This window comes from Vanellus vanellus, assembly GCF_965231255.1.
Source record: "Vanellus vanellus genome assembly, chromosome: 28".
Taxonomy (NCBI): domain Eukaryota; kingdom Metazoa; phylum Chordata; class Aves; order Charadriiformes; family Charadriidae; genus Vanellus; species Vanellus vanellus.
Genome location: NC_138933.1, coordinates 690906 through 716390, shown reverse-complemented (window position 1 = coordinate 716390; position 25485 = coordinate 690906). Strand labels below are relative to the sequence as shown.

At 51.2% G+C, this 25485-nt stretch overlaps 1 protein-coding gene across 1 annotated transcript in view; it reads left to right on the top strand.

Moving 5' to 3' along the window:
* Positions 1-25485, top strand: part of LOC309682310 (cyclic AMP-dependent transcription factor ATF-7) — a 70499-nt gene that overhangs the window by 17754 nt on the left and 27260 nt on the right. The window contains exon 2 of the mRNA XM_082496380.1: positions 3543-3611. Coding sequence (XP_082352506.1) covers positions 3564-3611 — 48 coding nt within the window. The 5' untranslated portion in view covers positions 3543-3563. The remainder of the gene's footprint in view (positions 1-3542; positions 3612-25485) is intronic.

Sequence of the window (25485 nt, the reverse complement as noted above, 5' to 3'; positions counted from 1 at the left end):
GAGTTTAAATGCATGAGGGGGGAATTTAAACAGCCTTCAAACGCTTCCAGCGCCAGCCTGACTGTGACAGCAAAGGCGCATTACAACTGTCCTTTAAAGTTTTGTGACTTTGCTGCCATCTCAGTACCACGGCTCTTAATTTGGAGCCGCTTAATCACTCGATGGTTGCTGGATGGGGTGCTGGACTGGCAGAGGACTTCTGAATTTGGTGATTAGTTTGAACTGTAAAAACTGATGCCCCAGGCTCCCTTTGTAGATGGGTTCACCAGCATCCCCAGCTGCGAGGACTTGACTTGGAGAGGAGTCTCGGGCTCTCTTAGGGCCACATGCTTACCGTGCTGGCTGCAGGTATGGTCGTTCCCGGTGCTGTTTACACCGTCTAAGTGCTGGTCAAACACGAACCCGTGAGCCCCCACGAGTGTGAAGTTGTGCCCCTTGCTTTGCAGGCAGGTAACTAATTCGTCAAAGCCTGCGCGAATTATCGACTAAGTAGGGATTAAGAAATCTGGAGCTAACGACTCTTGCGTCTACCTTCAGCTTGACAGACGGCGCAGCGCAGCTCCTCTTGGCCGTGCTAACAGACCCTTGTCTCTTCTGAGCAAGGAAGACGGGCGCAAAGTAAGGCTGTTGGGAGGGGAAAAAACGAGGTCCAGGTTGCCCAAGAAAGCAATTGTTGACTTTTACTTGGTCTACATCTTGATACCATAGTCTTACCCAGCCACCATGCTGCGAAGGTGATGGTGAAATAACTCTAGCAGTCATCAAGTTGGTGTCTCCTTTGCCTCTGATCTGATTTCTCTCTTTTATTTTCTTACAGACAGAGTAGGAGTTGGGCTGCCCCTCTGCTGGGAGTGGGGGGATGAAGGACTACGCGCCGTCTCTTGGCTCATTCAGAGCCGCAGCTTTTTGTGCGGCGAACTGGAAGGTTTAGGCGCAGTATTTTCGGACCTCAAGTGCAGGTGATAAGTGTTTAATCAGGTTTGTGCTTCTCTTCTTTGCAGTGTCAGGGAGTTGATATCAGCAGTACTTTGGTATCGTAAGAAAGTTTGATCTCTTCATCCCTCTTAGCTAGAGGCTGCTTTTGTGTGTTAAAACTTCCAGAGGAAGCCTGGCACTGGTCACTGCTCTTGACAGCAGCTCGTGTGTCCGCTGTTAGGACACAGCAGATGTAAGTCAGCTACTGCAGGGCCTGAAGGAGAGTTGGGGAGGTTCAGCCTGGAGAAGAGAAGGCTCCGGGGAGACCTCAGAGCCCCTTCCAGTGCCTAAAAGGGCTCCAGGAGAGTGGGGAGGGACTCTGGATCAGGGAGGGGAGCGATGGGACATGGGGGAACGGTTTTACACTGAAAGAGGGGAGATTTAGGTGAGATATTAGGAAGAAATTGTTGCTTGTGAGGGCAGTGAGCCCCTGGCGCAGGTTGCCCCGAGAAGCTGTGGCTGCCCCATCCCTGGAGGTGTTCAAGGCCAGGTTGGACGGGGCTTGGAGCAACCTGGGCTGGGGGGAGGTGTCCCTATCCACGGGACTGGGACTGGATGATCTTCAAGGTTCCTCCCGACCCAAACCCTTCTGTGATTCCTTTTGGAGGAGGACCAGTTGGTTGCGGATGGAGGGGAGACACCTGTTTGTTTAGGGGGCAGGAGCAAGGGGTCAGTATTTTGGTTTCTCAAGTTCCCGCTTTGGAGCTTTGGTGGCCGTTCAGAGGGATGGCACGTGGAGTCCTACCTCATTAACGTGTCCCCACTCAGCTTCACCGTGCTGTCACCTGCACCCACCTCACCTTAAGGCTCTTCACCGTGACTTAATCTTCCCATCTCCTCTCCTGCCGCACCACCCTCCAGCTCCGTGAGCACCGTTTCGCATCTGTGAACTTTCCCGGGGGGCTGCTGCGGTGGGTGGATGTTCCTGGCTGTCTTTGTTGCCTTTAGTATTCCGCTTGTCCTATGCTAGGGAGCGTTTTGGCCGCTCGCCCGTTCCATTTGTGAGAGGGCTATTTATCCTTTGTGAGTTCGTGTTTGCGGAGGCCCTGGAGTTTTGCTTAATAAATCCAAACATAGTCTGGCGGTGTGGACCTCTCTCCCCTTTTCCTGGGACGAGAATTGGCAGCTGCTTTCTCCCAAGTTTTTGGTTGTTGCTGTTGTGCGCTGCGGCTGAACCAGCGCTCAGGGAGGGGAATTCCATCGCTGGTAGCCTCCCATTTTAGCTGCACGCTGCTCTAGCACGTGGGAATAGAAAAATAATCGTTTTTTCATATTCAGCAATAACTGATTTCTGTGTCTTTTCAATAAAAGCAGAAGGGGACTGTTTTTCTGCAGCAGATGCGTTCACCCTCCGCTGCTAAGTCACATTCTTGGAGCACTTTCTCATATAGCTCCTAAAAATAACGAGTCTCCCCACCCTCCTCCACCCCATGCTCTGTGCGTGCGTGTATTAATGGTTAGAAATGCAAAAAGCTAACTAAAAGAGCCTGTGTCTTCGTGAAGGCGTTTTGGCCGCGTTCGGGTTTCATTTCTGCTCTTGGCTGTAGCGAGCCGACATGCATCGCTGACGCCAAGCGCCGAACTTGGAGTAAGAGATGCTGGAAGCGACGTGAACAGCCAGAACGTGTTCGCGCAGTCAACCCCCTGAAGAGATAGCGTTTGCTTTATTATAGCTTTTTAAAATCCTGCTATAAAAACACCAGTGGGTGGAGGGAACCATTATTTCTTGAATTTGAGGTGGTGGGGGTTACTTTATTTACTCTTATTTTTTATTAATAAGAATAGCTCCACTTGTAGCATAATAGGACTGAGTGTTTTGTTATCCTTGGCTATAATCTGTGATAAACTACCCCTGCCATCAGCCTTGTAGTTTACCCACTAGGGAGCCAGATTATTGCCTTGTAAAACGGAGCACCACTCCTATAATCCCTTAATTAATTAAATGACAAATTTTAGTTCTCTCCCATTGAAAATATAACTTGTACGTGGAGAGGACTTGGATTTATTTGATCGCTTCTTGCTTGCTCTTTTATTTTTTTTTTTTTCCTGTAGATTGTCACTGTCTTTGCTTATGTGTCTGTGCTTGTGAATACTGAGGGAGGGCGAAGCAGGTTGTGCCCTTCCTCGACGCCCGCCGTCCCGTCCTTCGCAAGAGATGAGCGATGTCCCCGTCTTGCAGGCGGTGATGCTGAGAGGCAGAAAGTTCCATGGTCCTCCGGAGAATCGGCGGCGGGCTGTGGTTGGGAGCCCAGGCGTGGAAAACCCCTGCTCCTTTCCCACCCGCTGCCCCGCGCTGTCTCACTGCCGCGGTGCCCAATGAGCCCTTCCAGCCCCGACACCGCGTCTTCTCTCCGTGCGTGAAAAATCGACTGGGCCCTCCGAAGTCTTATTTAAACTTGGGTTGGATTCATTTCTCTTCCCTGGTTGTGTCTAAGGCACAGAGATCCTCCTTCCCGGCGAGTGTGGCGTTGATTAATTACAGCCCTGCAAAGGGCAGCTTCTGCTCTTGATATTTTTAATTTTTTTTAGCTTATTTAACAATTTCCTCTTCTCTCCTTTCTCCTCAGCTTCGTTCAGCTGCATGAAATATGGGAGACGACAGGCCGTTTGTGTGCAATGCCCCCGGCTGTGGACAGGTACGTTTACAGTATACTTTATTGTGAATGTGTCGTTGTGAATCAAAGTGGCTGTTTTATCACTGAGGCAAAGAGTTTAAAGCCGGTGTTTTACGTGATCACTGGAGGTAATCAGATCAGAGGATTTGCAGTGTGTAAATCCAAGTTATGAGCAAGTGCGGGCACTCCAAAGTAATGAAATCTGCCTTGCTTTGTGGCGTATTGTTATTCTGCTGGTGTTTTCCACGAGACCCGCACAGCCCAGAGAAAACGTGCTGATCTCCTCTTAATGTTTTCTGATAACGCTGCTCATCTTCCTTCAAGGCTGTTTAACCAAAGGACGGGTATTCGCTCTCCGTGGGGATGAGTTAGCTGCTATGGCGTGTTCCGTAAAGCAGCTGAGAATGTGACAGTTGATGGTTTGTGTTACGCGAACCCCAAACTGCTGTAGTCTATTTTTGGGCTTGCAAAAAAAAAAAAAAAAAAAGGAAAAAAAGCCCCATTGTTAATTTTCCCTCTGTGGACAGCGTGCCGGAGTTGGTTACGGCCTTGCAAAACTTTTGCTGCTTTTCCTAGGGCGAACGATTATTGCTTTGAATGAGTCACATGCCCTTTTTCAGTCATAACGACCTTTCTCGTAGGTTCCCCCCTCCCGGGAAGGCACCTTTCCATCGCGTTTTCCTTGGGTTTTGCAATGAAGCTTTAGTGCTTTCCCAAAACCCAGCTTAGGGTTCTCTCCAGCGCTCAGTGGTACAGCGTCTCAGCGACTCCCACGCCATTATTAATGGTGGAGGGGATTGTGCAATTACTGCTGGGGCTGTTTTAATTGGAGCTATTAGAGACTTGGGGCTTCTGCGGATGTACAGCCCTCTGCGGAGTCCAGGGAGAATTGGGTTTGTCTGTTCCCGAAGCGTTTGAACCCTCAAAACGCTAAGATGCTTTTAGCAGGAGAAGGAGGGGCGGGGGGAATTGTGGCTTTTAATTAGATATTAAGTGATGTGCACGCACTTTGTTTTCTTGGCGGCGACCGTTGCATGTCGGGTTGCCAAACTGTTACGGCTGTGAGCGTTTGGGAGCTCTAAGCGGTCCCAGGGTACTCCCCCGATTCTTCAGCATGTTTAATGTCTTTGTGCCTTTTGTGGGTCTCTCAATTGAAATTAAAGATAATTCTGCATCCCCAGGGCACGTCCTTTGAGACTGCGTGTGGATTCCGGGACGCATTTATTTTTAGAGTGCAGAAATAGGTCAAAAATCTCATTTGGCCGCTCTTGGGGACCGGGGCTCTTTGAAAATACACAGTTAGGGCTTCACAGCGTTTTGGTCATTCTAGCACAAGTCTCATCTGAAGCATTTTCTATCCACTTGCAGGTGATCTTCCTCTTTTTTTTTTTTTTTTTCTCTTTTTTTTTTTTTTTGTAGGCTGCTTTTTATCTTGAACTTCTTTGCCTGTGAAATTGTGCAAGTCATTTATAAAATGTATTAGCTGTATTTGAGCACTTAATGATGTGAGGACTTCAATCATACAACCTTAAAATCGGATTCAAACAAGCAATTAAGGCAAACAACAATGTATTTAAATTTAATCTCCCACAATCTCCCACAAATGACATATAAAGGTGGTTGCTTCCTCCTTTCGCTGTTCCAGACTGCTGCTTATGGGTAATTCTGACAATTCTTCATGTTAATATTGAAATGTTAGAATCCGGGTAATTCATACCGGTATGATTCATTGTGATCTAACCTGACCTCGTGCACGGTTTCCTAGAACGTCCTTCAATACCTGTTCAAACCAGAGCGTGTATTAAATAATGATGATCCAAGCTTGATTTAAAATATTTCCAGTGATGGAAAATTCACCACAGCCCTTGGTTAAGTTGTTCTAATAGTTAATTGCTCTCGCTGGTAAGGAAAAATTATGCTTTATTTCCAGTCTAAACCTGTTCAGCTGCAGCTTCCAGGCTGTGGATCTCGTTAATTTTTGTTTATTAGACAGAAGATCCTTCCTATCAAATTTCTGATGTCCGTAGGCGTTTACTGACCGATCAAGTCACCCCTTAACAGTCCTTCAGACTAAGTAAATACACGGAGCCCCAAGCTTCTCCCTGTAAGTAAGTCCTAGTGCGTTTTTTTTTGTCCTCTATTCTGTACATCAGCTTCATGTTGAAGGTTTTTAAGAGCCTTTACAAACCCTGCTCACCGCTACCGCGCGCCTGTAGTGCCCGAGAGCCGTACAGACCGTCGTCGTAGGAGGATCATCAGCTAAAAGTCATGTTTGGTGAGCTGCGCTTTCTGGGGCGAGCGGAGTAAAATGGGATCGTTGCAATGAGCTGGAACAGGGTCGCGCAATTGCTAGCTTTGAATGTTAAAAATAAATCTGAATTTGAAGTTTGGGGCGCTGGCAGTGGCCAGCAGCTGGCTTCGGGGCTCGACCTCCTTGTGCTGCCTTTCGGCGCTAAACCCCGACCTTTGACAAGCCGCCGTGGATTGTCCTGTCAGAAGTGACTTCTTCATGCGGACTCATGTTAAAAGTTGAAGCCTTAATAAGGGTTGTACCTACTTCAGCTCATTCCGGACGATTGAGACCTTTGTCTTCAAACACGGGGGACAAAAAGGGGCAGTCAGCTCTGTGGGATCTCCTGCAGAACCATCCTGACCTTCCCACAGGTGCTGAGTGCCCACAGCTCCCATCAGAGCCTGTGCAATCCACAATTTTCAGCTTTCTGGAAGGTAATCTGTTTGCTTTTTTTTTCTTGTTTCCCACCCAGGCGTACACCGCCCAAGCGGTGCTGTGTTACTGCTCCCAGCACGGGAAGCTTTTTCCCAGCTCAAAACCAAGCCCGGCTGTGGCTGGCACTGGAAAGAAAGACTTCCTTGCAGGATTCAGCCTTTTTTTTTTTTTTTTTTTCCTTATTCTTTAAGACCTTTGGGTACATTTTGCTTAGGAAAAAAAGCCATTTGAATGGGAGGGTGTTGGTGGCTGTTGAAGCCTCTTTGGTTATCAGGGTCAACATTTTTGGGATAACGCCTGCCTGACTCTGTCCTTTTGCTGCGGTGGCTCCGGTGTCTCCGTTCCTTTAATTTCTAAACTTTTGATCCTACGCCTGATCCAGTGGCGTGTTTTTATTCCTGCAGATTCCTGCTCTTTTGGGCATTCCCCTGTTTGAAGGGGGGGATTTTGGTGGGCTGCTCCCGTGGGAACAGACTGCTGTGGTCCTGAGTAAATCGGGGTGGGCTTCTGGGTTTCGCTGTCAGCTGGGGCAGCGGGCACGGGGATAAATCGCCCGGTCCTTTTCCGCTCATTAAAATTAGTGATCTGCCTCTTGCAAACGCTGCGTGGAGACGCGCGGTAGCATGGGAGGTCACGGGAGGAGGAGAAGGGAGAGCAGAGCCAAACTGATTTGAACTGGAGACAATTACTCTGAAGCCGGTGGTGATTTCCCCCCTTTAGTTTAAAGGAAAAAAAGATAACATTTGCTTTCTGGTGTGATTTCTTTGAACCGTTTGCTGCTGCTTTCCCTCTGTAGCTGGTACCAGCCCCGTCTCTTACGCTGTATGCCCTTTTTTCCTCCTTTTCCTTCACTCTTTCTATGTAGAAGGCAGCTGTAAAGCTGACTTTTCAGGGAAGTGAGGAGGGGGAAGAGGGAACAGCCACCGAAAATAGCCGAGCAGATCTTGCTGTACCCCCCGTATCATCGCAGTGAGTGGGCTTTTGGTGGGGATGTAAACATGTTTTGGTTGCTAGGTCTTTAATGGTTGTTATTTTTGGATTCCGTACACGGCCGCTTCCCAACAGTGAGTCTGCTGTGACACAGCTGACTTCTAAATGTGCCGCAGATACTGCTTTTAAAAAAGATTCTTCTCAAGGTCACTGGTCTGGTTTCTTCTCCAAGAGGACAGGTGACAAATTTTTCCCCGACCCCCTTCCCCCTGTTGAGAGGGAGAAGAGCTGTTCTCCAGTGGGGATGTGGCTGCCCCAAAGGTGAGGAGGGAGGCAGAGGCGTCCCCTGCCTCCGAAATGTCTTCAAAAGACATAGAGCGGTGCCTCGAGTGAGGCTTTCATTGAATCTCTTAAGTGAAACTAATCTGGGGAGGGGGCGTGTGCGCCGCTAATCATTATTAAAATCTTCTAATCCCATTTAAAACATACTGAGTGATGAAAGGCCGCCTTAGCGCAACCGAGTGTTGGCTGTAAACTTCAGCATTGCCATTAAAGTTGAAAGGTATTAACTAAGTCTGCGTAATGAGACAGCTCTGACTCATTAACACAAGGTAATTAAAACTTCGGCCGTCCTGTCTAAGGCATCTGGAGCAAAGGTCTGAAAGGAAGGCAAGGGCTTCAGATGTTCAGCCTGGAGAAGAGAAGGCTCTGGGAAGACCTCAGAGCCCCTTCCAGTGCCTAAAGGGGCTCCAGGAGAGCTGGGGAGGGACTCTGGATCAGGGAGGGGAGTGATGGGATGAGGAGGAACAGTTTTAAACTGGAAGAGAGGAGATTTAGGTGAGATATTGGGAAGAAATTGTTGCCTGTGAGGGCGGTGAGCTCCTGGCGCAGGTTGCCCCGAGAAGCTGTGGCTGCCCCATCCCTGGAGGTGTTCGAGGCCAGGTTGGACAGGGCTGGGAGCAACCTGGGCTGGGGGGAGGTGTCCCTGCCCAGGGCAAGGAGGGGAACTGGATGATCTTCAAGGTTCCTCCCAACCCAAACCATAGAAACCAGGTTTGTGCTGGCTCTGCTTCGTTACCAAGAGCTGGTGGTGGCAGGGGGAAGTCGCCTGGCGTTTGGCTCTGTGTCCTCCTTTGTAGAACTGTGTTAAACCTCTCTCAGGGTGCCCGATGGGTGATTTGGGGAGGCGAGCTGGCAGCGGGAGGCGTAGCTTGGTGGATAGATCCTCCTCTCCAACAGTCGTGCCTCTTCTGCTCCTCTCCTGAAGGCTCAGGGAGTGCTGGATGCTGGAGGCTTTATGCAGTGTCATAACGGAGGAACATATTTATTAATAAAACCATTTTGTCCACTCCTGTTGCCCAAACTAATGGAGGGGCCATAATATTGAATATATTCTACCGGGACCAAGCCTTCCCCTCGCCCCTGCCTCCCCACTCCGCACCGTTTTACTTTTTATAAGTGACACAAATCATCACTCGGGTCCTAATTCCGGCGCTACTGTTACACAGGCCATTTCCTCAAACAATCGTTTGCTTTTTAAACCCACCCTTAATTTAACAATTTATCCCCCTTAAACCCGTGCCACTGAGGTGATGCTCATGCGGTGTCCGAGAAACGCGAAGCCCAGAAGTTTTCACGAGGCCAGAAAATGATTTTTCTTCTTTGTGGTTTATTGTATCCTCTTATCTTGTCATATAATAGAAATAATGTTTATGGCATTGAGGCCTCAGCATCACTTGGCATTTAACCAACCTCAAAAGCAGTTTATTGCTTTGTATACTCTGCCGCCATGACCATTATCCCTTAAATCTCTATTGCTTTGTAATATACGAGGCAACAAATGGCTTCTGTGATTGGTTAAATGTGGAACTGAAGCTAAGGTGTGTTTTGTAGCTTGTATAATCCAAACGAATATAGATTATTCCTTTTTTATGAGAGTCCTGCTGGAGAGAGGGGGAAAAATGGCCCTCTTCTCTTTCCAGGAAGCGGGGAGCTCTCCTTGTCACGCTTCAAGCTTCCGAGTTTCCCAGTCAGTGCCTTGGCTGCTCAGAGGTTGGTCGTGGGATTTCCAGCCTGGGAGTTATCGCGGTCGGTAGCCTCAGCTGCGATTTCATAGAATCATAGAATGGTTTGGGCTGGGAGGGACCTCGAAGATCATGGAGTTCCACCCCCCTGCCCTGGGCAGGGACACCTTCCCCCAGCCCAGGCTGCTCCCAGCCCCGTCTAACCTGGCCTTGAACACCTCCAGGGATGGGGCAGCCACAGCTTCTCGGGGCAACCTGTGCCAGGGGCTCACCGCCCTCAGAGTGAAAAGTTTCTTCCTAATATCTCACCTAAATCTCCCCTCTTTCAGTGTAAAACCATTCCCCCATGTCCCACGGCTCCCCTCCCTGATCCAGAGTCCCTCCCCACTCTCCTGGAGCCCCTTTAAGCACTGGAAGGGGCTCTGAGGTCTCCCCGGAGCCTTCTCTTCTCCAGGCTGAACCCCCCCACCTCTCCCAGCCTGTCCTCCCAGCAGAGGGGCTCCAGCCCTCCCAGCATCTCCGGGGCCTCCTCCGGCCCTACTCCACCAGGTCCATGTCTCTCCTGTGCTGATGCCCCCAAGCTGGAGGCAGCACTGCAGGGGGGTCTCCCCAGAGCAGAGCGCAGCAGAGGGGCACAATCCCCCCCTCGCCCTGCTGGCCACGCTGCCAGGGATGCAGCTCAGGATACGATTGGCCTTTGGGCTGCGATCGCACGTTGTCGGCTCATGTTGAGCTTCTCATGAGTCAGCAGCCCCAGGGTCTTCTCCTCAGGGCTGCTCTCCATCCGTTCTCCCCCCAGTCTGGATTTGTGCTTGGGATTGCCCCGACCCAGATGTAGGACCTTGCACTTGGCCTGGTTGAACTTCATGCGGTTGGCATGGGCCCACTTCTCCAGACTGTCCCGGTCCCTCTGGACGGCATCCCTTCTCTCCAGTGTGTCAACCACTCCACGCAGCTTGCTGCCATCGCCAAACTTGCTGAGGGTGCAAGTGTATCTTCATCCCATTTTTGGGTAGGGACCAGCTCCACCGGGACGAGGAATGAGCCTTGCCCCTGTCTCTGCAGGTCTGTCGGTGGCTGAAGGTCCTCAGTGGAAGCAGATGTTTCAAGACAACCTCTTGTGATTAAAAGAGGCAGAATAATATAGTGAAGCGAGTCGGTAGGTGTGTAGAGCAGCCCAGAGGTGAGAGGAAGAAAGCGCCTGTGCCCCTTTGCTCTACAACAAACCATCTTTCTTCTGCCGTAACGTCAAAGGTTTGGGTTGTTAGCGCCCGTGTCTCCTTCCAGTTATGGCGTAAAGCAAAAGGTAAGACGATATTCCCTCTCTCGACGCCGCCAGGAGTCCCTTTTACTCAACGTGAGGAGATCCAGAGGAACGTCTCAGCCCTGCTGGAGTTTGCTGCCGGCCCCGGCGCGGGACCACCAATGGGTTCAGTTTGAATATGAGCGTGTCCAGAAAGAAAGAACTTGTGTGTTGCTGTAACAGCCTCCTTCAGGTCCGTCTCTTGAGATTTTGGTCCCGAAGCTTGCGAAGGGAAGGCGGCCGAACTGCGTAAGAAATTCAGTGAGTTAAAAATCAAATCTTTTGAGGAACTTCAGCCCCATCGGCTGCCTGCTGTTAGAGCAAACAGGAGTTTAAATGCTTATTAAGCAGAGTTATGACACCCTGTCCTCCGGTAGAAATTGTTACTGGCCTGGCACGGGGACTGAGTGGGACTGGACTTGGCCGCAGGCGCGGGGTGTTTTTTCCTAAAGAATTCGGGCTCCTGACACCCACTCGTTTAATGAGGCAGGAGCTGTTACGTCTTTGGAAATCTGAGCTTTATTCGTTGGGAGAGCGGCTTCTGCGGAGCAGAAGATAACGTCGGTCGCCGAAGCTGGACCGGTGAGAGCGGCAAGGCAAGAGCAGGACTGGCAGCCGCCCCTTCCAGGGTTACGTGTCATGACGGACGTTGGGGCTCAGCTCCAGGGGCATCGGACACCACAGTGCCGTGGGGCTGGCCACGTGTCACCGGGAGGACCCTGGCGAAGGGCCGGATCGCAGGGGAAGCAGTTCCCATCCTCCCGTGAGCCCTTTGCCAGGTGGCCCCAGGCACAAAGACTTCTCCCGTGTGCCCAAAAGGGTCTCTCCCCGTTGGGGTCGAGCTGCGGCTGATTTTCCCCCCCCCCCCCCCTCCCCCTCCATCCCCGGCTCTCTACCAGCCAAATATTAAAATGAAAAATTGCGGATGTTAAAGACGGAGTGAGAATAAAATCCTTCTCCGAGCTTTTTTGTTATGCTTGGGCACAGCTACCCCTTGTCGGTAGTTAACATGCGAAGTCACGTCTACGTTGTGTCCCTACTGCACCCGAGTGATTTGAAGAGCTGAGCCATAAACTCAGAGTTTCTTTTCTGGTTTTTTAAATGGAAAGAAACGTCTGAAGCTGTGCGGCGAGGAATTCCTGGCTGTATACGCCCGCTCGCTTCACATCTGCAGCGTTTTATTTGAAGCCGCCGCAGCTGAAAGGAAAAAAAAAAAAAAAAAAAATCTGCAGAGAAACATCTTGGTTAAAGGTCTTCTGGTATTTTACAGGAATGCAGGTTTCCAGAGTTAATTATTTATTTCAAATTAAGGCCTTTACAGCTGCAGTACCTGCGCATCGAGCACAAAATGGCAGATGCTGCGCAAATCTCTGAGCGGTTACAGTATGTAATGGGTCCGCGTAAAAGTAGTGGTGGGTTATAGTAATTCTTTAGGTTGTTAGCATCAAAAGGAGCGAATTAATTTGAATTGTAACTCGTGTATTGTCGGCGGGGTAAAACGTTCTCTCCTACCTCTTGCCGAAGGTATTTTTGGAGGTGGGGAGGAGAAAAGCTAATTTTGAATAATAATAAGCTGGAGAAGGCATCTGAAACCAGTAAACGTTTATTTTTTACACTCCTATAACTTAAAAAACGGCCAAGCCAATTTAAACCAAATTGGATAATAAAAAATATTGCTCCTAGGCTGAGCCCCTGTATGCCAAGTTCCAGTCTAGAATGAATTTTTATGACCGAATTATAAACCCCCTAGAAATGAAGGTTTAAAATGGAAATGTTGACAGACCTTTAACTACAAAAGCACTATAATAGAACTTCTTTTTTTTTTTTTTTTTTTCCCCTAAAATGGCTGTTTTAAAATATAATTAAGGCTTAAATATTATTTAATAGTGGCGTTTCCTGTAAGTTAAAATCTTTTATCATTCCTACGGCTGGGATTCACGGCCGGTGCCGAGAACGCCGGCTCTGCTTTGCATTGGCAGCACGTGTGCGCGGCACTGAACCGCCGCAGACACTTGTCTGTCAGATGGAAACAGGTCCGGACAGCGTTCCAAATTCCCCTTTTTCTAAATAACAGCCTGGATGCCAAAGGACTCGCTGGACCTCTGCGCGAATCCTGCAGTTCCAGGAAGGAAAAAAAAAAAAAAACAAAACCCAAACCCTCAAACTTTTAATAACGTGACACACCGGTGGTTCGTTCTTTGCGGGAAAACATCTTTGCGTCCCCTCTGGCTGATTTAGGGATTAATTAGGAGCCGTGTTTTTAGCCCGTTGGTTGCTTTGGGGTTCTCGGCACGTGCTGACGGCCTTTTTGGGGCGATTTGGGAAGCCGGGGGCCGAGCAGGCGGTTTGGCCACACGGAGCCTGGAATCCCCTCGCCCTGCGGAGCAGCAGCCGGGAGAGCCGTCTTGGCCGGGTGGGGGGCAAAAAAAAAAAGGCTTTTTTTTTTTTTTTCCAAGGGCTTTGCGCCGGCATCTCCCTGCTGCCAGCGGGATGCGTTTGCTGTCGCAGCTCCGGACTGTAGTCCTCCACCTCGGTGTCCTTTCTTTTTTTTCATTAATGCCGGGGACGGGCGATGGATGACCTCGTGCCATCTCTCACCCCCCACCTCCCCCCAGCGCGGGGGTTTGGTTTTCATCCCTCACCCCCTTTCTCGCACTTGCTGATTCCTCGTATTTCGCTGCCTTTCTCCGCACGTTGTTTAATGATAACCCCCCACGCCCCGGGGTGGCTGCTGCGGTGCCGGGGATGCGGGGATGGTTGCGACACCCGGTCCCTGCACGGGCGTGCGGCCGACTGGGAGGTGGGACTGCCACTGGGAGAGCCACCGGTGTCCTCTCCGCTTCCCTGCCGCTTTTCTCACTCTCCGCTGCTCCTTTTGCAGGTGAATAACCCTTCCGGGGCTTTAACCCCGCTGCCAAAATACCTTCTGGGACAGCCTTTGACATCCGGGATGCTGAGAGCGGGATGCAGAGACGCAGACACACACACCCCCCCCCCAACCCCTGCGAGATTTTCCCCTCCATCTCTCGGGGTGAGATGTTTCGTGTAGGGCGATTTGTTTGGTTTTAGTTTTTTAAAAAATAAAACCCCTTCATCGGAAGACGGGAAAGCGGCGTAACCTGGCGACTGGGAACGTTTGTAGGCAGAAACTCTGCGATGCCACGAGCGCGCGGAGCTGCTCTCCCTTCGGCAGCCACGTGCGAAGGGCTGAGTGTGCGAGAGCCGCTCTTCCCTCCCGCGCAGGGACGGCCACCCCCGCGGCCGTGCGGGGAGGGGGACCTGTTTTAAAGGGCAGGCATTGAAGCAAAATCGATCCGGGAGCTCTCATTTATGTGTATTTTCAGCTGTCGCAGTGTCCTCCTCCTCCTCCTGCGCGCACTGCGCGTTGCGGCGGGGAGAGGGGGGGGGGGGGTTGGCTGGCGGAAAGTCTCTGGGAGCCGCAGTGGACATGCTTGATAAGGCTCTGCTGCGGCTTTCTCTAGAAACCTCCCCGACCTGCTTGGTGAAATATATCTGTGGGGTTGTTTTTTTGCCTGAAGTAATTGCTTACTAGCGCGAATTGGGTTTAACGCGTACGTAGAGGAGATGAAGTTAACTTTAACCCACGTTAGTTCCTTTCCGGTTCGGCTTTTCGCAGAAAAATCCGGGCTGTGACTTTGGCTTCTTGCTCTGGAGGTGCAGTGAGGTTTGGCGATAGCTTTTACCTTTCTGTCCCGGCGAATGCCTCTTCTGCGACAAGCCCTCGTTAGGATTTCCCAGCCGCGTTGGCCGCTGCAGCAATTAAACGGAAGAAACGGCACCTCTGGATTCGGAGGAATTAGCTGCCTGGTTTTTTCCCCCTCTTACCGTTTTAGAGGTGCTGTGCCGAGGCTGTAAAATACCTAATAACGCCTTAAAATATGCAGAAGCCGGCTTTAATGTAGGGCCTCCCAAAGAAAACACCACCGGAGGACGAGCCGGGGCTGCAGAGCGTTGCCTCGCTGTCTCGGGCACGCTCTCCCCCCGCTTCGTTAGCGTGCTTGTTCATTTCGGCGTAAAAACGGGAGTATACAAGGCGGCAGGCGGTCGGTAAACCTCTTTTCGCGTGGCAATCGAATAGACCGTAATGGCTCGAAATTGCCCTTTTGGAGCACCTCTTGTCCCAAAGGGTTCTTCCAACCGGTCACAAATCGCATCACCCACCGCCGGGGAAGGTGCGTTTCGGGGCTGTGTTTCAAAGGGAACCCCCTCCCGCCGGTGAGATTTGGGGAGGGGGGGGGGGGGGGACGACACACGACAAAAGCTGGAAGGCAGCGGCACGGTTTTCTTCGCAAGCCGCTTTAAAAACTGGGTTTAACCTTCCTGGGGGCAGAGGAAGGGCGCGGAGGAACGGCAAAGCCGTATTTCCAGGGAACGCTGCGCTGTTGAGCCATCTGCTTTCCCGTGGGTGACTTGCCGACTCAGCAATTATAAATATATATAGAGAGAGCGTAGGCCAGGCTGTGTTCCTTTATAAACAATCATATATGTATATCCGCGTATATCTTTATATGAATTTGGGTATGTCCCGGTTACCAGTGCCCCTTTACTGGGGTGGATGGATGCTGCCTGCGCGGGAAGGAGAGCCGGCAGCAGTCGTTGCCGCCGCAGAGCATCCCCTGCCTGCAAAGCAGCCTCTGCGCGGCGCCGGGGGGCGCAGGTTTGGCGGGGCAGCCCTCCGTGGGCACGCTTCATTTTGGGGAGGAGTGGGTCATTATTTCGTAGAGGGTATTGTCATTCTCGCCTCCTCTCGGCGGAGGGGGTGTGGGGGGTGTGGGAGAGCCCCCGTCCACGTCCCCCCTCCTGCAGCACGCGCCAGCGAAGCCCCATGGAATCGGGTCTGGAGTTTCGCAGATGCTGCAAGGTTTCGAAAAATTTAAATTTCTGGTTTGTTTCTAAAAAAAAAAAATCTAAATTTCCGGTTTGATTCTCCAAAAATCTAAATTTCCGGTTTGATTCTCCAAAAATCTAAATTTCCGGTTTGATTCTCCAAAAATCTAAATTTCTGGTTTGCTTCTAAAAATTTAAAATTTTTTATTTATTTTAGTTTTTTGGGGGGGAGGGGGGGGTGTTTGGTTGGGGTTTTTTTTGTTTGTTTGTTTTTATTTTTTTCTTTTTCTTTTTTTTTTTTTTTAACCGAGTGGTATCCTGGTTCTTTCCAGCCCGTGAGCCGGTTTCCACATTTGGGGGGGGGGGGGGGGGGGGGGGGGTGGAACACAGAGGGAGGGTTTCCCCTTTCTCGGGAACATGATCAGTGCTGCAAAAAATATCCCGAAAGGAACGCGGCCGCGCGCTTGCGGGGAACGCTTTCCTTCCCCTTTATGATTTAAGGCCGTTTCCACAACCGCAGAGTTCCTGCTCTGAACGAGATCATCTCAGCCCGGTCCTTACCCAAAGCCGTCTCCGAAACGCAAACTGCGTTTGAGCTGCCGGCGCGAAGCCGTAAATTGAGCCGGCTCCTTTGATTAACTTGAAATTAGACTGATGTAAAAGCTTTCTTGCGGTCTTGAGCTCGACGGGAGCGGAACGCTGCCGGTGGCTTCGTGCTCTCGCGGTCCGAGAACCTGTCGGCGCTGCCACGGTTGACCGCGGTGGTGGTGGCGGCGGCGGATTTTGAGTTTAACCTCACATGAGCTTATCTCGGGAACTGCAAAACCCGTTTTTCGTCCCTGCTGGGTACACCGTCCCCCTCCTAAAGCGAATGAGAAATAGGGCAAAGGGAGTTTGGAGGTTTTAGAGGGAGGAAGGTTGGGTGGGAAGGAGGAAAGGAGATTTTAAGGTACAATGAAAACCTGCCTTACGCTCAATGTTGAGGCTTTTCCTGCCGCTTTTGGGCTTTTCCTGCCGCTTTTGGGCTTTTCCTGCCGCTTTTGGGCTTTTCCTGCCGCTTTTGGGCTTTTCCTGCCGCTTTTGGGCTTTTCCTGCCGCTTTTGAGCTGGTGGGGTTTTTTTGTTTGTTTTTTTTGTTTTGTTTTGGTTTTTTTCTTGGCCAGCCAAATATTTCCTTATGTTAAAAACAATCTTTTGAGGACTTTTGGTTTCGTGATTTGTCGTTATTGTTGTTGTTGGAAGCCTGACTTGCTGCCTGTCTGTTAATCTCTGTGAAAATCCTGAACATTTTACTGCGCGAACAGGTAATTTGCTCCCCCAAGCGCGGATGCAGCATGTCCCTTTGACAAAGGCCTCGTTATCCTGCCGTCAGGGATACGTTTAATTTCCAAAACGGCGCACGAGTATGCAGCGTTTTCTGTCAACTTCTTGCATAAAATCCTGCTAAATTGTCGCGTAAGGACAAAAAAAACCAAACAAACAAACAAGAAGGGGGGACTCTGCCTGGGAATTCCATCTCCTTCCCCCCAAAAAACGATGCTGAGGAGGGTCAGGAGGAGAAAGACACATGTTTTCCTTTGGCTTCGTGGTCCCTATACGCATTTATTAGTAACCCAACAACCCCACGACCTGCTTTTATTTCAATATCTAAATAACCGGGGGGGGGGGATTTTTTTTGTTTTCATGAGCCCTTTTCCCCCCTTTCGTGAGTTCTCTGACCCTGAGAAGACACAACGGAGCTTTGCGAAGACACGAGGAGGCGGTTAGAGACGGCTTTTGCTAATTGGAAACCAGCTCAAATCCTCTCTCTTTTTTTTTTTTTTTTTTTTCTTTTTTTTTTTCTTTTTTTTTCCCCTTATTCCCAAGGATGCTCTCCGGGCATTGTTGGCTGGTGGAAACCGCTCCGCCCCTCTGCGGCAGCCGGGCCGGCATCTCCGCTGGCGCAGAGCAGCACGGTCGGGCCACGGATGCGGCTCTCCGCCGGCGATGGTGCCGGAGTACGGACAAACAGGAGATGCCGTGTCCTTCTGCGCTCGCTCGGCGGGGAGGAGAAAAAAAAAAAACAACACAACAAACCCCATCGTCTCCGTGCTGGAGAGTGGGGTGGAAAAAAAACCACAAACCCACCTTTATGCCGTAATATCTCAGGTCCTTTCTAGAGATTTCGTGTCAGAGCTGAGAATGAAAGCGGAGCTATTCATAGAAGTGATTTATAGTCATGCTTTTTTTTTTTTTTTGTTTTTACTCTTTAAGCTTTAGGGGTTTTTTGGGTAACGCTTCTCTCCCCTCGGTGGTTGCCGCTTTGCATGAGAACCTTCCTTTAAAGAGCCGGTTCTCGGGTTGAGGTGTAAAAGTTCACAATAAAACCCTTTATTTCGAGGGGCTCTTTTGACGCGGGAGGAGACGTGAGGTTTGCGAAGGAGCGATGGACGCGTTGGGCTGAGGGCTGCGTTATCCCACCCACCGCTGGGGCTCGCGGCGCCGCGGCCGCACTGAAGCGCTGGCGTGTGCCGTGTCGGAAAGGAGGGAGGGGATGGGGGGGGGGAAGAAAAGAAAAAAAAGCACCTTTTGGCCTTTTTCTTCGCGGTGCGTAAAGAAGAGGGCACATGGCCGATGTGCAGAAATCCCCTTTGTTGCGCAGAAGGTGGAAAGAGGGGGATTTTTTTTATTTCCCTTCGCCACCGTTCACCCTTTCCCCGGGTCGGTGGGACCGTCTGGAGGAATTTAGGCTAAAGCAGGTAAACCAAAGCCAAGGGTCGGTGCAAAAAAGAAAAAAGGCTGAGCTGTCGGCTCGGGAACATCCCCGCCGTTCTGAAAAACGCCGCCCGGCAAATCTCCCGCCGCGGTAAACCTCGGGAGGAGCGCGGCGTCGCGTTTATTTAACACCTGCTTAATGATGCGAGCTGCGAAACTGCACCGCCGCTTCCCAAGCCCTCCTACCAACTGGTTTGCTCAAAGAATTTTTTTTCTTTTTATACGCCGGATTAAAACAATAAAACCACGAAAGTCCTAAAAATTCCCCCTTGAGAGTAAACATCTAGACAATAAAGGATTGTGTGCGTATAGGGGACGGGGTGGGAGAGTTTTGCGGCCGTGCACAACAAGCCGTAAATTAATCTCGGCAGCAAAGCCCGCTAAATTAAAGCATTTCGTAAAACGAAGTTCTTGCAAAAATGTTGAGTCTTTGGGGCAGTTAAAGGTTTTTTGGTTTTTTGATTTTTTTTTTTTGTTGGTTTCTTAACTTCTTGGGGTTATTTATAAAGGGTGAATGTGTCTCGAGTAGCTGTGGCGGTCGCTGCTTGTAGGCGGAGGAGTGGGGTTTATTATTTTGGGGGCAGCCAGGGAAGGGTTTTACGGTCACTGGGATAATGGGCAGGAATTCAAAGCATCGCCCGTCACGTTTATCCGCTTAAACCCCCTTAACGTGAGCTTCAGGCGGGGAGACGAGCGGTGGGGGCTTAAAAAAGCTCATTTATAAGAATAAATATTCAAAGGACCGGATTTTAAGCAACCCACGCTAGATTTAAACGCGAGGAGCAGATCGTTCCGCTGGCGTCTTGCTCATGTGTATCTCACTGATTCTTTTCTTTGCTCTTTTCTTTTTTTGTTGTTGTTTTTTGTTTTTTCTTTTTTTTTTTTAATTGTGTTGCCAGCCTCCTGCCTTCCCCACCGCTTCTGCCACCCCGGCTGTCTCCAAAGCCGCTGCGCGCGGTGTTACCGGCTACCGGCGGTGCTGAGGGTACCGGTGCCAGCCCTGCGTCGCGCGGCGGCGCTGCCGCCGTCGACACCGCAGTTCTGTCTCCTGCGCTTGTAATAGCTGCTAATCCCACCTCCTCGCCGGGGTATTAATCCAGGCTTTTGTTTTGGGGGCAATTTGTGATCGCCGCGTTAGCTCGTCTCCCTTTTAAGAGGCTCGTGTGATGTTCGCTATAAACCTCAAACAATTGTAAGCTTTAGCAGGAAAATTTAAACGCGTTTTGCTTTGGCCACGTGCGGAATTTTATGATCTGCAGCCCATAACGTAGGCGGGAAAAAAAATTGTTGAGACCCTAAGGATGCGAGTGAAGCGATTTCGGTGACCTCAGCTGTATATTTCTACATCGCTGAATCATCACCCGCTTGGCACCGCGGCGGGGGCGATCGCGGGGCTTGCGGGGATGGGGGGAGCGCGGACGGGGCCGCCGCAGAGGGCCGTACATCAAAGAAACGGGGTGGGGGTGGGGGGAAGCTTATGGGAAAGCTGCTTGCGTTATGCTTGGCTCTACCTCATCTGATTTTTTTTTTTTTTTTTTTTATACCTCTTGCACTTAAAGAGTTTATCCACTTAATTTTTATTAAGGGCTGCAGGTGGGAAGCGATGGTAAAAGGGTTTACCATTAGGCAGGAGCGGCTAAGGAGGTAATTAGAAGGGAGAAAGAGCCCCGGGCTGCTGCGAATTGCGGCTGGGGAGTGCGCTTCGGGCGCGGAAAGGCTTTTTTCCGGGGATTTTGTTGGGTCAGTGAATACGCAGAGGAGCGGCAGAGAGCTGGGAGAGCGTCAGTGCGTTCCTCGAACGCCATCCTCTCGTGCGGACGGCTGAAACCTGCCCGTCCTGAGCCCCCGTAACTTGGGGCAAAATTTGGCGCCGTTTGAAGGACGGTGCAGTTGTATAATGATGGCAGGTGATTTGGGGGGTGGGGGGGAGGGAAGGGGAAAAAGAAAAGGATGTGGGTGCGGGATGGAGTCGGGCGAAGAGGTTGGAGTCAGACCTCTCTGCGATAGTCTGCTCTGAGAAATCATAAATCTCCGGAGAGAAGAGGGTCACTGAGAACCTCATCAGGGTGGGAGCAGCAGCGCCGCGGTAATATGCCCATAAATCTACCTGTTACGATAAAACAGGTGGCTCTTCCAAGAGGCAAAAATAGTCAAACGCCCGGAATTTTGATTTTATTTTATTTTTTTTTTTTCCCCCTGCTGCTGCCTATCTCCTTTTAAAAGCTTAATTACCGCCGCGCACTGACATCCGACAACTTATCATGGGCAATCACGGCCCTTCATAAAATACAGGGCTTCGTTTTACGTCCGTGCGTGGAAAGCGGGGGAGGAAAAAAAAGAGTAAAAGGGGGGGGGGCTCCGTGGGTTGGCCAAAAATCTGCGGGAGAAGGGTGCGGAGGGGCACAAAGGACGGCTGCGCTTTCATACGCGGCGGTGAGGAGGTGGTTGGCGGAAAGCTGTTTGTGCTTGAAGGGCTCCTTGAAATAAAGAAGATGAAGGGAGCTACGGAATGGGTTAGTCGCGGGGGGGGGGGAGGGGGAAATTGGGCCCTAGGGTGCGATTTGGGAGCTCCATAAAGAAGGATGGATGGAAAGGGATGGAGGGCAGGACCGGCCTGGCGGGAATCGCTGCAGGGTTTGGGGGAATTCCTCGGTTTCTCCTTCCGCATCTTGTCTGGGGATGTGTGTGGCGATCAGAACTGACCGAAAACATCTCCACCGCACGTTCGTACCTCTCGGTATAGACAAAGGGGACCAGACCCCCTCTTTATTTCTACGTCTGGTTGCCAAAACGCCCCAGCCGCTTCTCAAGGTGGCCGAGGATCCATAAATCCTATTGTGCCTCCGGCGTCTTGTCCCTCTCCTCTTGACGATATCTCACTTACCACCCTCAATAATTACCCTCCCTGTTTTTAGGCTGCATCAGTGTATTTAAGCCGTGCCCACGCACCCTCGGTTATGTGGGTCTACACTTCCATATGGCTCATTCCCTCTAACTACCAAACGCCGATGTTAAAGGGGAAACCCCCCACCCCCCCAAGCCTCTGAGCCACTTGAATTCCGTCTTCGTTTAACACGATGCCCTCCCCAGTCCGTTGCTGTTGGAGCTTCCCCAGAAGTCCGAGCTCAGATCCACAAAAAACACCCCTTTTTTTTTTTTGTTTGTTTTCGGGCGGTAAAGGCTCGCGCACCGTGAATGGGTGGGCGCCCACCCAATATCGCGAATGAATTGAAGGAAATCGGCCTTCCAGTGCGTTAAAAAACTGAATGGGGGGACCGTGGCGTCCTTTTTCAAATTGGAGTGTTGTTCAAAGGTCAAGGCTGAGTCACGTCGACTTTTTCGAGCGGCGGCACGTTTGGCACGGTGAGCGCTTGTTTTTTTTTTTTTCCCATTGGAGCTAACTTTTTTTTTTACTTTATTTAGGATCGCTTTTTCTCGTAGCCCTGAAACAATAGTGCAGCGGAGAGGATCCGCGGTAGCCTGGTGCAAGGCATCTTCCGAGAGGACAACCACCAAACCTCTCGGAATGAGACCACGTTTCACCTCCTCTCCCTCCACCCTTAAGAATTTTTTTTGGAAATGCCGGTAAGGGGGTTGGATTGGAGCTGAGGGACTGGCTGGCCGGAGCAGAGTCCGCTGCTGGAATCCCGCTTTCCCAACACAGCTTTTCCCCCCCTCCTTATGCTCTTCCCAGGGTAAGTACGGAAAGGGAGATGTCACCATCCCGCGCCCGGGCACGGCATCTCTCCGCAGCGCCGTCCCGCTGCTCGAGGACCCCACCGCAGACCCTCGCCGTGGGTATCTCAGCTCCAAAGCGAAACACCCCAATCCTGATATTTTTGGCTCAGTTCTGCTGGCTCGAACCACACGGTTTCCCTTTACCTCCGTTTCTACGCTCGCTTCCCCGGTGCCGACGGCTGGGGGAGCGCGACGGCGGCCCCGCTGGGGTGTGGGGACAACGCGGGCTGCGATGTGGGGCTTGGCGGGGAGCGAGGAAGCCGGAGTGGTGCGTTCCCCTCCGCAGCCGCGTGCGCTCCGGCACCTGCTGCCGTAAGCCTCTCCTCGCCCCAGCGGTACCGACAGGTTTGGCCGACGTCCGGAGCATTTTAAGATCCTCCGCGCAGCCTCCCCAAGCACAAATCCTCAGCCCTGCAGACGAATTAATCGACTCCCATTCGGATTTAATTATTTTTACACGTACGTTCTTGTTTCTTGGGGTACGCAGCCGAAGGAGTTTCCTGTTATTCTTCTCTTTCCACTCTATAAATTCTCTCGCGTGCGTGTGTCGCGCGGGGCTTGCTGCCGATGCTGTTTGTTTGCTGAGAAAAAGAGTCTTTGCTCCCAGATTGTTCATTCAGGAGCTGTCGAGCGTTCGAGGCAGGAAGGGTGACTCATTTGGCAAACAGCAGAGGCTCGCAGGGGAAGGCGGGAGCCCGGATTGGGTTTCTGTGGTAGATCTGAAGTCTTGGGGAGGGGATTTTGGGGTTTGGGGTTTTTTTTTCCTCTTTTTTTTCCCCCCTTTTTTCTCTACCACCGGCCCCGGGGGCTCACGGTTCTTTCTCCGAGGGCAGGGCCCCACGGATAACACAACAACGCGGCTGCGTAATTCACCCTTTTCCTCCCTCGGTGCCGCATAAACTTCCCAAACCGCTCGGCCCGCGCCGCGCTCTGCGGTAGGGCAGGGCAGGAATTTCGCTTAGCCCCGAGCTCGCCGCCCGCCGCCGTGCCGCTGCCTGTCTCCCTTGGTCTCTATTCCCCACCTCTCGCGCCGGGAAGAGATGCTCAGCTCCTAATGAATCACCGAGCGCCCGCGCTTGGAATACACTTAGGGAAACACAGCTGTGATTGCCTTTGTTAATATATATATATATATGTATTTTTTTGTGTTCTGCAGTGCTTCTCGCACGGCTCCCGGTACTCGCGCGCGCGGTCGCCATCCTCTCCTAACGCCCTCGTGAAGTATGGTGCCTTTTCCCTTTTTATTTCGCTCTGTCTGGTAGGTAGGGGAAAGAATTGATGGCTTGCCCAAGGTCACACTGAAAACCTGCGGTGCTGCTGGGATTCGAGCCGGGGACGTAATAATGATTCACATCCACGCTGGAGCTATCGGGGGGGTTCCCATGGGGCAGGCGCGGATCCATAGGCACAAGCTGTGGAGTCTCCGCAGCTCCACCCCCTCGCTCACCTCCCTTAATTACCGCTGTGCCTCTCCTCTTAAGTTATGTGGCAGCGGTAATTAATACGTGTATTTTTAATAACCCTCGTTTTTATCGAAATGAGGCTAAAAATGCTCCACCGTGTGGAAGTAAATAATTATTGCGTTTCCAGGTTCTAGCCAAGCGCCGCGGGCTTTGTGCGGCTGCGGGGCAGGTCCTCGCATCCCTCCTCTGCGTCTGGCCGCCGAGGGGATGGAGCAGCCCACGGTGCCGGCGGAGAGAGAGCCCGGGAGGAGCGGACCGACTCCTCAAAGCCTCCGTTCCCCCTTGAGCATCGCTCAGAGCGGAGGAGGAGGCGATGGGTGTCTTAAAAAATCCTGCCTGCCCTTGCGGAGCTGGTGGAGATTTAGGAGCCTGATCTTCCCAGCTTAGGTTTGCACCCGGAGGTTTTGGGCTCTTGTCCTGGTTTGAGAGAAAACAGAACCAATTTTCTGTTCAGTCCTTTTACTTTGTGGCTCAGCCAAGAGGTAACTCCGGTGGCTGTCCTGGAGGAGCGGTGCCTACGTGGCGCTGAGGGCCCCTCGTCTCTGGGACTGGGTGTACTTGGAATACCGCTTTCCTCCCAGGTGCTCCATAAACCGCCTCAGCCATCTGCTGTTTTCCTACATACGCCCCGTTTTGTAAAAGGAGAGAAGGTTGGTTCGTGATCCGTCGGTGCGCTGTAGAGAAATCCCTCGGTAGCCAGAGGGTTGGGGTTGGTAGCCAAAGCACCCGCTGGTCGTGCCGGGATCTCATCCTGCTGGGATGAATGCCTTCCTAGCCCAGCAGGTTGGCTGCTGGCCGCTCCGGAGGGTTGCCAGTTGGTTTTATCTGTGCCCGTACGTGCTGCTGCTCAACTGGGGCGCACTGGGGGCGAATCGTAGAATGGTTTGGGTTGGAAGGGACCTTGAAGATCATCGAATTCCACCCCCTGCCCCGGGCAGGGACACCTCCCACTAGAAGGGAAGAGGAAGGAGAGGCTGTGTCTGCCATATGAGACTTTATTAACGTTAAAAAAAAACAAAAACAAAAACCAACAAACAACCAGAAGAGTTGAATACAGAGTTTATTAAAGAGTTTGCCCCGTATGTCCTTGGCCGAACGCTTCCCTCCTCACCGCTACGTGGTGCGCTGTAGGCCAGATGGTTGCTGCCTTCCCCCCTGCCGAAACACCTGCATTTCGGTGGAGGGGCATGTGTATGAGAAGCCCTTTGGGATAAGTGAAGCTATAGAAATGTAAATTAAATTATTTACCTACTCCCAGTTAAATGCTCTGCCCTTCTGGCCAAGGAGGAAGAGGAACGAGGATGGGGACGATGGGGACGGGCTCCAGAACCTCGTTAACTCTTTGTTTAAATTGCAGGGAAGTTTGTGGAGCAACCTGAGCATCTCGGCACTAATTACCGGTGAGGCAGTAGGAGCCGAATACCGAACTGCCCCTAAAAATCCGCTTTCTCCAGCCTGGTCCTCGCCGCCTTATAAAAATAACCCCATAGCTGGTCTCTCACACCCCCCCCCTCCCCCAGGTGCTGAGCTGGGGGAAACCAGAGCGTCCCGTGTCGCGCGTCGGCGTCTTTAACCTTCTGCTGCTCTCCCTCCACCGGCTGGAGACGAGGAGAAGCCTAATGCGGAGCCGTCTGCGTTTAGAGGTCAGATTATATGACACAAGAGAAGATGCTGCTGTGCGGCGCCCGGCTGCGATAACTAACTGCAAAACAAAGCACAAATCCCCCAGGAAAAAAAAAACAAAAAAAAACCCACCAAAATCAACAGCCCCCCCAAACCCCAAATCTGAAAGCAGATGGTTCTCTCTAAGCCAAAAAAAAAAAAAAAAAAAAAAAACAAAACAATTAAAGAAAAAAGACAAATTTTTGTGGTTTGCACAATGTTCGTCCCAAACAAAGCGGTTGTTAAAGGGCTTTTTTGGCTGTTTGGTCGTGGCTTCCCAACACCGGCACTGAATGCTGCCCGCCAACGGGCTGAAGTTTCTGATTAGTATTCTTGGTATTTCTTTTTTTTTTTTTCTTTCTTTCTTTTTTTTTTTTTTTTTTTTTTTAGACAAGGAAAGGAACGCGAATTAATCACAGGGCAGGATGTAAGCGGGTTTTTAAAGT